Below are 16,816 nucleotides of genomic sequence, written 5' to 3'. Positions count from 1 at the left end.
ACATCATCTTTATCATGTTCTTTTTGGGATTTTATATGAAAAAACGTTCAAGATCGTTGGCGTGAAAACACAAATATGATTGCAGAAAACAAATAGGAGCAAAATAATCGTTAGCCGATGTTGACTAACAGTATTTTAAAGAATACGTTGTAAATAATCAGCCCAAAAAGTAAAATTACTAACCACATGACAAAACATTGTTTTAACATGGTTACATTATCGAGGTGATCGTGTACGTCTACACTTAAATAAGATATCTTTTTTTCCCATGAGAACCAAAATCGAACAGTCAAAAAACATTGCATTGAAATAACAGTATATCACCGTGTTTTAAAGCTTGTAAGATATATGTAGAATCCATGGTTTACTATCCAATAGAGTCTATATGGATAAAATGGTAGACTCCAATATATATAGAGACATTCAAGATCATGTTTATTTGATATGGGACACAACAACACTCTTTCCTAAGACAAAGTCTCCATATTGATAAATAAGGCAGTGTTAAGCCACGGAGGAGCTAGATGCCGACTATGATACCACGTAAGATACATGTTGTTATGGAGAAATGACAAACTCAACTTATATAAAGACATACGAGATCATGTTTAGTCTATATGTCACACTAACAAAACTCATTAAATCAGTATCTAAGATAACAACATTTTAATGTCTTTGAACATAAAGTGAATTATGCACTTATATTTGTGGTATTCTTCATCATGGTTTTTGATTATATGTTACATATTGATATTATAGCCTACTTAGACATATTATAGTTATGGTATTCTTCATCATGGTTTTTGATTAAATCGTTATCTATGATAGCAACATATTATAGCTACTTAGACATTTCTTATGGTGAATGTTCTATGATCAATAGACGTTTCTCTTCAGGCTATTATGTATTTTTCAATGTGAATTAGATCTTTTGGCCATCCAAAAAGTCAATGTATTATAACCCTATCAAGCATTGATGCAATATAACCAACAAAACAACCAAAACATGTTGGTTGCACAGTTTGTTATGTGAATGACATCCCTTACCCACCAAAGCCATCATTGTCTACTATGATAATATTATCTTAGTATACATTTCTACAAACCCCATTCAACATAAGCAAGCCAGATATATAGATATATAGAGATACATCATTTGTTCATGACAAGGTTACTTTAGGTGATGGACGTGTTCTTCTATGTCCCTTTCCGTTCTCAACATGCTTGTTGATATCTTCATTAAGAATCTACCTACATAATTCTTTCAAAACTTTCAATCTAGTTTTAACGTATAGATGAATCCTCCATCTAAGGGTGTATATTAGTGTACTTATATGTTTTCGTAGTCTTGGCCTACAGACCATTAGGTTAGATGTTATTACATATTGCACTTAAATATGTTTCCCTGAATTTTAGATGTTATTACATATTGCACTTAAATATGTTTCCATGAATTAAGATCATTATAACTAACGGGAAAATAATTTTCAAACAAGTTTAGGTTATGAGCGATTTGATTGTTAAAAAAAAAGACCAACTCTTTGTTTTGTTCTCTATCCAAATTCAAATATCGAAGAAAACTTTGGGTTACGGATCACTTATTTCTTGTGGACATATATATATATATATATATATATATATATATATATATATATATATATATATATATATATATATATATATATATATATATATATATATATATATATATATTCGAATAGCTGACATCGATTTTAATTAAAAGTTTATGTATTTGAAACATGAAAAAATAAACGAAAAGGGATAAAAAGATCAAGTATGAGTATCTCATTTCACATTACTTAATGTTTTAATTTTAAGGGAGTTAAGCAAATAATAAATCTCCATAAATTAATTATTTTAGATTTAGATTGCATCAATTGAAACTTATAAACTAAATCTGTAAATCATGGAAAATATTAGGGATGAAATTGTAGTTTAATCACGATTTTATAATGCCCTAACTGAGCCATACTTTCGGGTGGATCGGGTTAGAAAACATCATGGAATTTCTAACTATAAATCAACATTTTAAAAATATTTTATTAATATAGTCTTTATATGATAACTTTTATTATAACATCATGAATAGCAAAATGTACTTGGTTTTGTAGTCTACTTGTACACATTGTTTTTAGAGTTCAAATAATCACCAAAAAAATAGACAAAAAAAACTAATACAACAAAACCAAACTAAGTTTAAGACACATGATAGTTCTTTACGCCTTATGGTTATAATCGATGTAAATCTCATTAAAATCGATTTCAATCTCTTTAAAATTACAACTTTTTAATCAGTAAAAAAATGTGGAATAAGTTGAGGCAAGGTGTAACACCAGTTTTCCAGAATGAATAAGTTGGTTATCTGAAGGAGTCAAATGTGTGGTTTTTGAGGAAAACCATATGTCACGACGTGGTGCATGAAATGCACAACGTGGCTTGACATCCTAGGGATGCGTGTTTTATTGATCACCATGACATGACAAGTAGAGTGCCACAACATGGTGGCTGTAGCAGCCCAAACCCATTAATTTTTAGGGTTACTCCTTTGACATTACTTAATATTTTAATTTTAAGGGAGTTAAATAAATGATAAAGCTTCATAAATTAATTATTTTAGATTTAGATGGCATCAATTGAAACTTATAAACTAAATCTATAAATCATGGAAAACTTTTGGGATGAAATTGTAGTTTAATCACGATTTTATAATGCCCTAACTGAGCCAAACTTTTGGGTGACTCGGGTTGTTAGACAGCATCATGAAATTTCTAACTATAAATGAACATTTTAAAAATATTTTATTAACATAGCCTTTGTATGATCACTTTTATGATGGCGTCTTAAACAACAAAGGGTACCTGATTTTCTAGTCTACTTGTACACATTGTTTTTTTAGAGTTCAAATAATCACTAAAAAATAGACAAAAAACTATTACAACAAAACCCGATTAAGTTTAAGACACATGATAGTTCTTTATGTAGGAACCCATTTTGACAATTGGCTTGTGCGTAATAAGAATATATTGAGATTTAATGATAATAAAAATACAAAGAACACAATGAGATGAGTAATCCAATGATTTTACTAGAAAGAGAGATAAAATATTATAATGAAGAACACATGGGTTGGGAGTGATACTCTCCCATTCACTCTAACTAGACAAAGAGACTACATTTTAGGTGCACACATAATACATGACCACACCCTCTCTATTTATAGAGAGAGGTAACTTACACACAATAAAGGGAATAAAATAACCTATCTATGAATCATAATTTGTAGAGCATTTCTACCCCCAACAAGTTCTCCCTAAATGCTCACAAATGATGAGGGATGCAAATACAATGATAAAAGACTAAAATACATAATATCCAACTAGCAAGTGCGGTAATAAAATGATACATAATGAGAACAAAATGTTGAAATGTCTATGAAACTCTGAAGTGTATGTGATCACTGAGACCGGGCGATGAAATCTCTGTAGTCTAATCAAAGTCTTCTAAATACCGAGACTTAAGCATCTCCGGTGCTGAAGAGTGAGATTCCAATCCACAGATGTGATCAGTGAACCAAGGTGATCAATTTCAAAAGTTTACCAATAACTCCTGAACTGTATGCTCCATAATCAAATCACACTTCATATTTAAAGAGTATGAAACAAATCTTATTCTCGAACCATAAAACACCCAAAGTTATTCAAAAAGAATAACTTGCTAAAACATGAAAACATCCTGAAGTAGAGTCTGGATAATAAATAATTTGGATCCGGGAAGTATCTAGTGAGCCCAAAAATTTGATCACGATGACCAAAAACCAGTGCCAGATCGCATCACTAAATAAATCATCATCTTCAGAAGTCTCGAAATCCAAGCTCAAACAATCATAAAATCAGATCCGGATGTTAACATAATATTCTCCCTATGTTTGATAAAGAATGCCAAGATATCAAAAATAAATAAACCAAACAGGAGAATGTTGGATACCAAGAACTTCACATATTCACCCTAGATGTATGAAGGGTCTCGATAAAACACGAGAATGAGAGTAAAATAAATACTCTCGGGTCATTTGTAGTCGGTTGATTTTGTTGTTGAAAACTGCTCGAACAAGTACCAAAGTAACAATAAGAACTCTGCATGAAAAATCTATGCTCTGCAGAAATATGCTGATGTACCCAAAATGTGGTGTCGGAACTCTTGAATTCGTCTTCAATAAATAAAGTCCATTTGCTTAAGATAAATGGTTCGTCAACCAAAGATCAAGAGTGACAAGTCACAAAAAATCTTCGTAGAGTGAAGTTGTGAAGCAACTTTGTTAATCAGACGCAACTACGGTGCAATCCCCGCGAAGAAAAATATGATGTCCGACTGCGATATGGAGGATAACTTGTCTATAAACACTGGTCCAAGGATTGTTGGTCGAAATACCTTGATTAAAGGGCAATCCTTGTGCAAAGAACAATAAAATTCTTCCACTATAATCAGCAAGAAGTAATTCATGGTGATGATCGAAGCTTTAATAAATTCTTGAAAGATCCCTTTTATGAAGACAATAAATCGAATCAAGTTAAAATTATTTTTAACAAAAGTGCTTCTGATCATGGGTTGGGTTGTGGAAAAGATTGGTGTTAAAATAAAATAATTGGTTTTAAAATAAAATAAAGAAATACATTGGTTTTAATAAAAAATTAAAAGGCTAAGGTATTTGTTAGGTTTCAGCAAAAAAATTGGCTAATAAAAAAAGTTGGTGTAAAAAAAATTAAATGAGTGTTAAATAAAAAGAATAAGTCAAAAAAATAAAAATAAAGGAAGGGTTTAAAAAGAAAAGGGGAGGAGTTGCAGTGAGAGGGGAGGAGTAAGGAGGAGGAAGGATGTGACAACCGTCAATTTCCGGTCAATTCAAAGTCAACTGAAGTCAACAAGTCAAACCGTTCGACTCAATTTGCCCATAGGTACTAGAGTTACGCTATGTAATTTCTAAACAACTCGCTATTCTAATGAGAGATCATAAATCGAAAAGTGCGTACATCTAGATCTCCTTAACCTAAGACTGTGGTACGTGGCAAGCCAAACCGATAAATCAATGTTGCATACTCATCGGGAGTGTGTAAGATCCTTAAACAAGGCTTAACAGGGTTTATGGACCTTGCATTGCGAAGCCGGATACTCAAAAAGGTCACAAATGAAACCTCTCTCAATCGTTTTCACTCTATCTCTCTCTATTTAGAAATCTCTCCAAGAATGTCAAATCTCTCCCAAATCTCTCCAAGTATGTAAAATCTCTCTCAAATATCTCTTTGTATGAGAAATCTCTCCAAGAATGTCAACTCTCTCCCAAATCTCTCCAAGTATGTGAAATCTCTCCCAAATCTCTCTCAAATCTCTCTCAAAAGTTCCTTAGACTTTTTATAGTCTTTCGGGCTATCCCGACCCTTAACCGGGTCAAAAACGGCTTAAAACGGGGTAAAAACGAGAAAAATGGACCTTAGGAACCGAAACCCTTCTCAAGGAGCCGAAGCCTCTTAGGGCCGAGCTCCTTGGACCGAAAGTAACCAAGAACCGAAACCGAGCCCCTGTGGCCAAGACTTGAGAACCGAACTCCTGTAGCCGAGACCGAGCCTCGGTCCTCCTTCGCCTCTCGGTCCCTGCTCTTCGCCTCTCGGTCTCTGCTCCTCCCTCTCGGTTCCTTGCCCCTCTCGGTTCTACCCCTCTCTTCTCTCGGTTCTTGCATCAGAAGACCGAAACCTCGGCCACACTTCCGAAAAATGACACTTTTCGCCCATTTTTGATATTTTTAACATTTTAAGCCCGTTTTTAATTATTTTAACGCGGGATTTTCACCCAAAATCATATTTTAGCATAATAAACCCTAAATATTCATAATTTAATCATATTTTCATGAAAATCCTTATTTAAATAAAAATAAATCTAGTGGGTTAATAATTGAGGTGGAGTGTTGTCTTTGCTTTACCCTATGACACAAGCAACCACCCCCCCACACCCACTCTTTGACCAGCCACACCTCCCCACCTTACCTAGGTCACTTCAATGTCCTTTCCACTCAATTATCACTCTTTCCCACGTTTTAGAGCTGGAACAAACCATCCTCTCTCCTCACTTCTCTCATTTGCTCTCATTTCACCAAGGATTCAACTCCACTTTTCTCTCAAACATTCTCCATCAAAATTCAAGGTTCAAGGCTGATTATCAAGCTCTCTCACACTCTTGGTAAGAATAATTCATCCTCTCCATGATTACTACACTTTCCTCACTCTCAAATCAATGATTCCTTACACAAACATCATCACCTTCTTGTAGATCTTCGAATCTTCAAGTGATTCTTCAAGTGTTCTTGGATTGAACACTTCTTTTCTTCAACACTTATCTACTGAAATCACATAAGGTGAGTTCATACCCCTCCATTATCATGTTTTCTTAAGTTTTAAGGGGGAGAATACAAGTTAAAACACCAAGAACATAACTAAACTTTTCTAACAGCCTTCATCAGAAAAGTTCTACTCCATTCACGGACTGTTTTAGACAACTTAAATATTTTTGTTTTCAAAACTGTTTTAGGTGTAAGTAGTTCCAGTGCTTAGCTTTAAAATGAATACTTGCACATCTCCATGAGAGTTTTCTACAATTTATGGTGATTTTTACAAAACTGCCTATCATTTGAAACCCCAATCCGGACTAGTATGTGATTATGTAATATTTCCCCCAAGTTGGAGGTCATTAAAAATCATGATAAAAATTATGAGTAAACTAGACACATTTTGGGAACTCTCAAAATTTACGGATTTAGTTTTTGACTTCGTATGATTTTTGTATGACTTTTCTAAAACAGCACAGAAAGGTTAAAGTTAGTTAACAACATATAACTTTCATAACACTTTGTATTATGTTAAGCAAAGTGTATAACAATAAGATCTAAGTATTGAATGTGTTTGATTGTTAGTTTATCATTATAAACTGAAACTTTGTCATTCATGATAAGATTATTCATTCATTTAGAACACGTATATTAAGCTATAATGAGCATAGTTTATGGATTCATAACACAAATCCGTTTTCATAAAAGAGTTCTTATACATTACAAACATTTTGGATAAACTATAATAGGAATATTTTATGTATCATTTACTTTTCAAACTTATTTATCAAAGGTTTTTCAGTTTAGTTCACGTAAATCTGTTAATGAATAAATTTGTGAGTCATTCACTTCGGGTTACTTCCAAAGTAACAAAGTCAAAAAGTCCTGTAGATTGTAACCAGAGTCTGTTGTAGGGAGAACGTGATAGTTGTGTATAGATCTATATTGGGTTTGAAAAACCCACACCAAAGCTGCTTGCAACAGCTAGACCGGCAGGTCTGTGGTGACAAGTGTCATTTCAGTTTCGCGACGCCTGAAGAACGTCGCAATTACGAGGCCGTCTAAGTCAAGTATGGTTATGATAACTCACATGTGGTATTAACAAATCATAAGAATTACGGGGTCTAACTATAAAATAGCGAGTTATGTCTATTTAGCTCACTGAAATTACTTTAAGTATGGAAAAAATACTTGTACGTCTTCATATTAAAAAGGATTTTATGTTCATTTAAAATCACTTGTTATATCAATTACAAATATCGTTGTATATTTTCAGTCTTAGTATTTAAGACTACACACCATTCATTACGAGAGTTTTTCTCAAATCAGAAAAGGTTTTATGCCGATTTAAAACCACGTTTATATCATTAACTATGGAAATTACTTGTTCATTCTCGGTCTTGGTATTTAGGGCCACATAACTTTTTTTTAAGGAAAATATTGGATTTTTCTTGGTAACATACATCTCTTTACAATGATCGATTTTCAAACTCTTACTGTCAAAAGCTTATGAACTCACCAACCTTTGTATTGACACTTTTCAAAACTACTTGTATTCTCAGGAATTCAGTGAAACAGGAAATCAACAACGTTTTGAGGATGGGACGATAAATCGTCAAACAGTTCATTTTGTATCATAATGTAATTGATTTCGAATCATGTAAACATATACTTTGGTGTAACCTTTTCAATTATATTTAGGATGGTTGTATTTACTTTGAGCACTATTATACTCGTTGTTGTGATACTCTACATGAAGTCCTCCACCCCCGAACGTTTCCGCCATCCTTGGTTTGGGGGTGTGACAAAGGATGAGAGGAGTTGATGGTGTGGAGGGCTGATTTCCGAGGAAGAGGTGGGACACGAGGAGGGAGGGATAGTCTCGGGTAGAAGGTGGGATCAGGAAGTGGATGATTACTGAAGACCGAAGACTCTGGTATGTTGCGAGGGTCTGCGGGTTGGGTTAGGTTGCGGGGAAGAGTTGCGATGAGCGAAAAGTAGTTGCAAGGAGGGGTCTTCGAGAAGGATCAGGTAGCGAGGAGCGGAAGGATTTGCGAGGAGTGGAGTCTACGGGTTATACACGAGGACAGGACATGGAAGCAAGGAGGTCTCCGATATGCGAGGTCTTCGGTGTCTCAGATGAGAGGGACCGGAGAGGCTGCTCAAGCGAGGACCTCTCAAAAAACATCGATGAGATTTTACTCCTCGGTATAGGCATATTTCTTTGTCACTTTTTGGTCCTCGGTATTAAGCTCTGAGGATGAGAGGGTTGACGACGAAAAAAGTATTTTTTTCATGAAATTATGATACCGTAGAGTCGATATTTTTGTGTTTATCCAAGGTAATCTTTCCTAAAGCATATGGGGATGAAATGGATTGTTGGGAAGGGTAAAAAGCTGAAACATCCCAATTAGTACAAGTCGAAAATTTCGTTTTAATTTCATAATAAAAACCATAGTCATCATACGTCATAGAAAAATCATAAATAATGTATCTTAGAATACTATAACAACTGTCATGTATATCAGAGTATAAACATCCCATGCTGAACAAATAGTGTGTGCACTGCAACCTTCCCGAGCTCCTCTTTTGAAACTTGAAGAACCTGAAACCAAAACTGACACTGTAAGCACGAGGCTTAGTGAGCTCCCCCAAACTACCACATACCATACAAAGCACATATAACAAATCACATAACTCTGGGAATCTTCCCAACTGCATCGAGACGAGTCCCGACATCGGCTTACGCGACATCGCACTCCTGTCCGACATCGAGCTCACCCCGACATCTGACCGCATCGGGCATCGGGCTCACCCCAACATCAGGCTTACCCCGACACATACTCAAGATAACATATATATCATAAACACATAACATTATCACATAAACTGCATCGGACTTGCCCCGACATCGGACCGGAGTCCGGAACATATAACACATAAACTAGCATACATCGGGCTTACCCCAAATACATAATACATGGCATAATAACTAACATACATTAGGCTTGCCCCGACATCGGGCTTAACCCGGAACACATAACATATAACATAATCACATATACTGCATCAGGCTTGCCCGACATCAGACCGAAGTCCGAAACACATAACACATAACACATAAACATGCATGAATGACTAAGCCATCAAGCATACATAACTACTTCTCAGGACCGTCTCGGCATCGGACCGAAGTCCAGAAACATATAAACTGCATCGAGCTAACCCCGACATCGAGCTTACCCCGACATACTCTACTACTTAAACGGGTCGACATTGGTGCCTTAGACCCGTTCCTACTGGAGGAAAAGTTACCTCACACTGCTGAAGTCCAACTGAAAAAACCATAGCTGTTGGATGACAGATTCCCGAATCTGTCAATCATCAAAATAACACCCAATTAATAATTCGATGCCAACTCAAAACCATAAGTCCATACTTGGGGTAAAATACTACTTTACCCCTATCTTAGCTTGACTCAAGCCCAAGGCCCAATCCAAAGGCCCAAAAGTCTAATAATGGACCAAGGCCTAACTATGGCACAATTTTCCAAATTGGGCCCAACCTCTACATGGTCTTGCCCTAAGGCCCAATCATTCATTCTTGGTCCAACACTTGACATTCTCATAGTCCAACATCTCATAATCATCAAGGCATAGACTATGGCCCAATTTTCCAAATTGGGCCCAAACTCCTTATGTGGGCCTTACCCTAAGTACATTAGATTATCCTAGTCCATTTACTTGCCCTTGGATGGCCCATTATTATCCCAATCACCAATGCCTAATAAGAAGGCCCAACTCAAAGTCCAAGTGAAATTAGGGTTTCACATAAAATGACAATTAAGGTTAAGTGTTTCTCACACAACCCATTAAAGACTTAATGTATTAAGTCCTTTACTCTACTAGATTAATGATATGGAAGAATTTGGGCTTAATACACAATCCAATCCCAATGGCCCAAAGGTGGGTCCCAAAATTCCAAGGCCCAAATACTCACAATGAGGGTTTTCTAAACCCCAATTAGGGTTTCCCACCCAAACATGGCACAATAGGCCCAAAACAAATCTTTAAGCCCAATAGGGTTTTGCTAGGTCCATTAGGGTTTTGCATGTGGGGCACCACCCACTACCACCTCGAGTAGTGGTGGTCAACGACAGCTCACGGTGGCCACCACCACCTTATGGTGGTGGTTATGGTTCTTTTCATTACATTTTCTAGTAATTACAATTACAAGTTTTTAATACACAAATAACACACACACACACACACACTAACTACTCTAACACACACACACACACACACACTCTAGTGGTGGCCAGCGGTGGTACGTGGCAACAGCCACCACCTCACGGTGGCGGCGGTGGCTTTCTTTATCTATCCGGCCAACAAACCCAATCATACAACAATGAAATAACACACATACGCCCTAACTGATTACAAAACAACCCTAGCCACCCACCTGGTGGCACATGGTGATGGCAGCCACAACCTCACGGTGGTGGCAGTGGTCAGTCCTTACAGTTCATGAAATCTCCAGAAGCAGCGAACATGTGACAACGCAACAAGAACAAGGGAGGTGGCAGCCTTTTCGTCGTCGAAGGGCAACAGCAGCAATGCACGCAAGGGGGTTTTTGCGGCTTCTGTTGGCGGCTAGGTTGCTCGTGACTCGATGAAGGATGGGCGACTCTGATAATGGCGGATGATCTCCCACGTCCGACTTCATCCATAACAACCATAAGAGGCGTGGTGGGGTTCTCCGACTCCAACATCTATGGTGGCACCAGAGATGGCGGAAATCACGACTTCAGTTCGCCGGTTTCCAACCGATACGGCTTTACTCGACTGGTCTCGGTGGTCCTTGTCGCTCACAGCGTCACCAACAGTGGATAGCGACCTGGTCGGATCGGAAAAGAACGAGGAGAGGGAGATGACGGCTAGGGAGTCACAAGGTGGTGGCGGCTACTTCACTCATGGCGGGTGGAACCTTTAGGTTTAGGGTTTGATATGGTGAGGGTGGCGGGTTATATCCCTGACCACTTTAAATCTTTCACATAATTACAACTCTAGTCCCTCCAGCTCTAATTTAATTTGAATTAGATCAATAGTTTACCTTTTTAACCCAGGCCACTTAAAATCTTTACAATTCAACTCTATATGTTACCATTTAGGCCTTAAGCCTCCAAAATCTATTCAAATTAAGTCCCAACAGACTACCAAGAAGTCCCTGCCCTCATAATTATTTACAGAACCAATCCAAAACTTACACGTTTAGCCCCCGACTTCTAATATTGTAACAATTAATTCCTCGAGACCAAATCTTATTATAAAATTATTGATTTTAGGGCTACTATCCATTCATCAACTTTATTTATTTATTCATTTATTAAACAGGGTGTTACAACTCTCCCCCACTTGAATTGGATTTCGTTCTCGAAATCATTTCTTACCATTCCTTAGATGCCAATCCACTCAAATAACATGGCCACAATCCTATGCACACCTTAGTCTTCCCCAGGGTAACCGTGACCATCCTTCGCAAGGTCCAAAATTCTGCAGATGAATGAATTCCTTGCAACAAGATCACATCTACTCTGTCTGAAATCTATTGTCTCGAGATGGTCTGAATCCCTGACAGACCACTCATACTAAATCATTATAGATGAACCCTATGGTGGGTGACTAAGCATTACTTAGCAATCTGTTATGCTTATCGTACATGAGATCCTCAAATACCATTACTACTGGAGACCCAAAACTGTCTAAAACACTGATCTGCCTGAAAACACGGAACTGCCTGAAACGCTGACTGCCTGAAACACTGAACTGCCTGAACACTGAACTGACTGAAACACTGAACTGCCTGAACACTAAACTGTCTGAAACACTGAACTACTTGAAACACTAAACTGCCTGAAACTGTATGTTGCCACATGGCTGCTTTCCAACATCTACCGAGACCTACCTGGTCTCACTTTTTCGTCAATCATTTGAAATACCGGGTTCTGGCTCGACTGCGGAGCCAAAGGAATCCCACTTAGTTGCCTCACATGACTTCTGAGCGAATTCCTTCTCTAGAACTAGTTGCCACTAGTTACCATGCCACTGAGGCTCTAATAACTTTCTGATCTAATTGATGGAGTCCATACATCGAATCCTGACGTCACCAAACCCATGGCTAAAAGTGATTGCTACATGACCATTGGTAGCCTCATGTCATGAATGACCTTAAGCAGTCCCCTGCTTCCTTGCTCTCATAGTTGTAGTGGCACTTATATAGTCTTATCACTGGCTTAACCAAGTCTAATTCGTCTAGGTAATTCCTAAATCCAATCTGTGGATTTCCATATCCTCATTGCTACACCCGAACCGGTGGGTACTACTGTTCCTGTTGCATCCTAACAATGCACTCACGCTATCTACCAACCTAGTGAATGCTATGGCTACACCCACAGACTTACAACACTCTATCACTATTTGGCTGCTAGTGAATCCTACGGCTACACCCGTAGACTTACAACACTCTAACACTATCTAGCTGTTAGTGAATGCTACGGCTACACCTGCAGACTTACAACACTCTATCACTATCTGGTTGCTAGTGAATGCTACGGCTACAACTGTAGACTTACAACACTCTAATACTATCTGGCTGCTAGTGAATGCTACGGCTACACCCACAGACTTACAACACTCTCCATACTAGATCGACACGTGCTTGACCCGCACTCAAATGAGCTCATGTCCTGAATAGAATCCCCCAACCTGATTCCCTAAGGCTTGCTGGCAAACATTATGGGAACACGATCTCCTTATTGGCAAGTTTTTCCGAACTTCCATCTCACACTATCCTCAAACCATACAACCGCTTGGGCTGTCTTCCTTCTTGAGAAGGATGCAAAACTTATCCCAATTTCAAAACCGCTCCTACTTCTGAATCCTTGGATGATTCTCCCCCACTTTGATTCAACTAACGTCTTACAACGCACAATACTAGAAGGATTCTCAATCCTTCATACCATTCTATGCCCAATCTACTGAAAACCATGCTTATCATTGCTAGTGTTTCAATACTAGCTAGTCCAAAAGATCACACCACCTCCAAGAATCCGAATAAATCTCTGGTAATAACCCGCTAGACCCAGGAAGCTCCGAATCTCAATTGGAGACCTCAGAATCTCCCACTGCATCACGGCCTCTATCTTGGCCGGAACGACAAGAATACCCTTTTGATTGACAAGGTGCCCAAGAAATTGCACCACGCGCAACCATAACTCACATTTGGTGTACCTTGCAAAAAGTCTCTCCCTCCTCAAAGTCTCTATCACCTCCCTCAGGTGCTTCTCGTGCTGCTCCTCAGTCTTGGAATAAACCAAGATGAGGTTGTACTCTCCTAAATCCCGCGATTTGGGATATGATCTTTCGCTATCCGCTAATAATTCTCGGTATGCAATTGGCATATGCCATTTCTTCGAAGTATAATTCAAACACAAACAAAGGATAAACTAGAGTCACACTTACTCAAACCCTTGGAACGAAAGACCCTATCGTGCAGTTTCCCGCATGTGTTGTACGGAATCTAACCCTAATGGTCACTCAAAAGCTGATCCATAATCTAGGGTCTCCTCCCGAGACCCATCAATATAAACAACTGATGTGATTCCCTCTTACCAATGCGCTCCAAGTCCATATCTCGTTCTCAAGCTCAAGAAGTCATATCATTCAGGGTCTTGCACCCCGAGATACTCACGACCTTCCTTCTATCATTCTACATTTTGTTCTGATAACTTACCTTCTTCATTTCATCATCTGCTGCATATTGTGGTACCATATAAGCTCTTTCTCGAGACTTGGCAGTGATCTCTGCCACAGTCTCAGTCGTCTGGTGGAGATCTAACAACTCTTGCGCCAACTGTTGCGCCTCAATCGCCTGGGCACACTCTGCCCGAAATCTGATCGAAAAGTCATCTCATTACATAGCATCAACTGCATCATTACTCAACTCACTATCAACCTCTTCCTATCAATCTCGTGTTCTGTCCCTCAGGAGACAGGAGGTAAGTCGGATCTTGTCTCCTTTCGAGACAACGTCTAGTATAAAAAGTGTTGATGATATCTGCCAACCATCTGCTGCTAACAATGGGATCCCTAGCCCCATGGTAATCTAGAGCTTCTCAAGCTCTGAACTCCCAAATCATCAGCGTACGCATCCCTATCCTAGCTGCTATCTCAGTGCAGAATGCACTCATCCTCTCATCACAATTCTCTAAAATTCCCTCATTGATCATATTGAAGATCACAAGAGTCTGGTCAATGATACTGTGCATACTCTCAGATGGCATGACCTCCCTCATCTGATCATCAAGCTGCCCGACTACAAAGTCTGAGCCTGATCCCTCGTCGACACCAGAACTACCATCTGGTCTACCACATAGCGTCACTATACTCGGTAATATACCATCACTAACATCACAATAATCATTAAAACTTGAGCGATCTCACACACTACAAGTTCCTTGGTCTTATCTCGACCTTCCTTGATTCAAGTACATATCCTTTGCTTTCAGTAGTACGAGCCCATACTACCTTCCACATCTATCTATACTTTCCTCAAGAACTGCCTTGACTCCACCAAGTCCCTTATACTACCACTGCTGTTCTCATGCTAATCTCATCCTAGGCTTGCCCTAGGGTAATCACCAACTCACTCTCCGCCATCAACTGCATAAGAAGTTCCTGCTTTCTTCCCCTAACTATCTTGCGAATACTATTACATATTACTCAGACTAGATAATTCTTCGAATGGGAGATCCTACCCTACAACGGTTGGACTCAAACAAGAGCTGCGCAATAGAGCTAGACCTAACCTTCTGAAATTATTTAATCCTCACAATATGTAACGTAACTGATGTGCACGATAGTACCCACTAATTTTATAATTTATAGCCTAACTAACTAACTAACTAAAATGCACCAAGGCAGTGTACCTAGTCGAATTATAGAATAGTTTGGTAAGTTGGGTGTCGATCACAGGGAACAGTGTTATTAATTAATCTATTTACTACTCAATTAATCTAACTATTAATAAGCTAAAAAGGGATTTTTATCTAATTTTACAAGTTTAGATGAACTTAATCCTTTAACAAAAACTCAATCAATAAACAGAACACTTCTGTTAATTCGAATCCGCTTTTACTCAATGATTATACATTGGCTATGACTATTACTGTTGGTGACCAATTAAGAAAGTATTAGCAATTTAGTTCTAAATCTACTAATTATTAGTCAATTCATGTAAATCTATTTATGTTCATACAATAGTTAACACATAATCAATTATTAAATAAGATTGTAGCCATGAAAGATTGATTAATCAAAACACAATTACCGGCATAATATGAGTTCTCTAACACAACTTGATTTAATGATTCAATTACTAATCTAAGATTGGTTTGATCTTAGTTCCAATAAACTAGTGTTCACTGTATTATTAGGTATTCAAGTTCATGCAGATTTGTGTTCACTAACTACACAGAACAAGAATTCAAAGCAATCAAATAATTAATTGAAGCGTGCTAGGTAAAATCAATCAACACAAGCATATCACCAACAAGTAAAGTTAAGTCTAATGCATTAAAACCATGAGTTCCAGCTTTATCTAGCTAACAGAAGCAGCTAGATTTAGCTGGACATATTAACAGCTAAATAAACAAATACTGTAATCAAAAACATATTTAAATGTAGCAATCTATAAAGACAAATTATGAACTTCTCCTTCCTTGGTGTTAAAACCAACTTCCAGAACTTCTTTTTCTCTGAATTTCGTCTCCAGGAATCCTCTTAACCAGCCAAAATTCTTCTTCAATCGCAATGGAAAAATATATATATATATATATATATATATATATATATATATATATATATATATATATATATATATATATATATATATTTTCTGGAAAATCACCGTTCACGTCGTGAGAATTTAAAACTCACGTCGTGAACTCGAGGTAGTTGTGATCGTTAAGGATTCCTTCACCCGGATGCTTATCTTCTAACTTTTTCTACTCACGTCGTGAACCATCAACTGTTCACGTCATGAGTACGTCTTTTTTTTGGGTGTTTTTCTTGTCTTTCAAGCCTTCAACCTCCAAAGTTTCATCCTTTAACGCTTTTAGTCCCTTTCTTCAAAATGTCTTCTTTTTGGCTGGAAAATATAATCTAACCTTATAAGTATCATTATTCTATGCAAATGACCAAAATATATATAAAAATATACTTAAATATTGCCTAAAAATATGTATAAATATGGCAATATCAGTAACATATTCATTTACTAGTTAGTAAAAGAAAAATAAGACTCCTAAAAGAACAAAGCAAGCAGCATTCGAGCATTGAGTACACATAATCAAGCATATACTAC

General features: G+C 37.6%; 1 protein-coding gene across 1 annotated transcript in view; it reads right to left on the bottom strand.

The window, feature by feature from the left end:
- LOC111909043 (transmembrane emp24 domain-containing protein p24beta2) overlaps nucleotides 1-9,039 on the bottom strand; it is a gene marked incomplete at its 5' end in the record, with an annotated part of 38,156 nt that extends 29,117 nt beyond the window's left edge. The window contains one exon of the mRNA XM_023904838.3: nucleotides 9,000-9,039. Within this exon, the coding sequence (XP_023760606.2) occupies nucleotides 9,000-9,039 (40 nt within the window). The remainder of the gene's footprint in view (nucleotides 1-8,999) is intronic.
- Nucleotides 9,040-16,816: the final 7,777 nt, after the last annotated feature.

Source organism: Lactuca sativa, chromosome 5, assembly GCF_002870075.4.
Source record: "Lactuca sativa cultivar Salinas chromosome 5, Lsat_Salinas_v11, whole genome shotgun sequence".
NCBI classification, from domain to species: Eukaryota; Viridiplantae; Streptophyta; class Magnoliopsida; order Asterales; family Asteraceae; genus Lactuca; species Lactuca sativa.
Note: the sequence above shows the minus strand (reverse complement) of the source record. Positions and strands in the feature narration are given on the sequence as shown.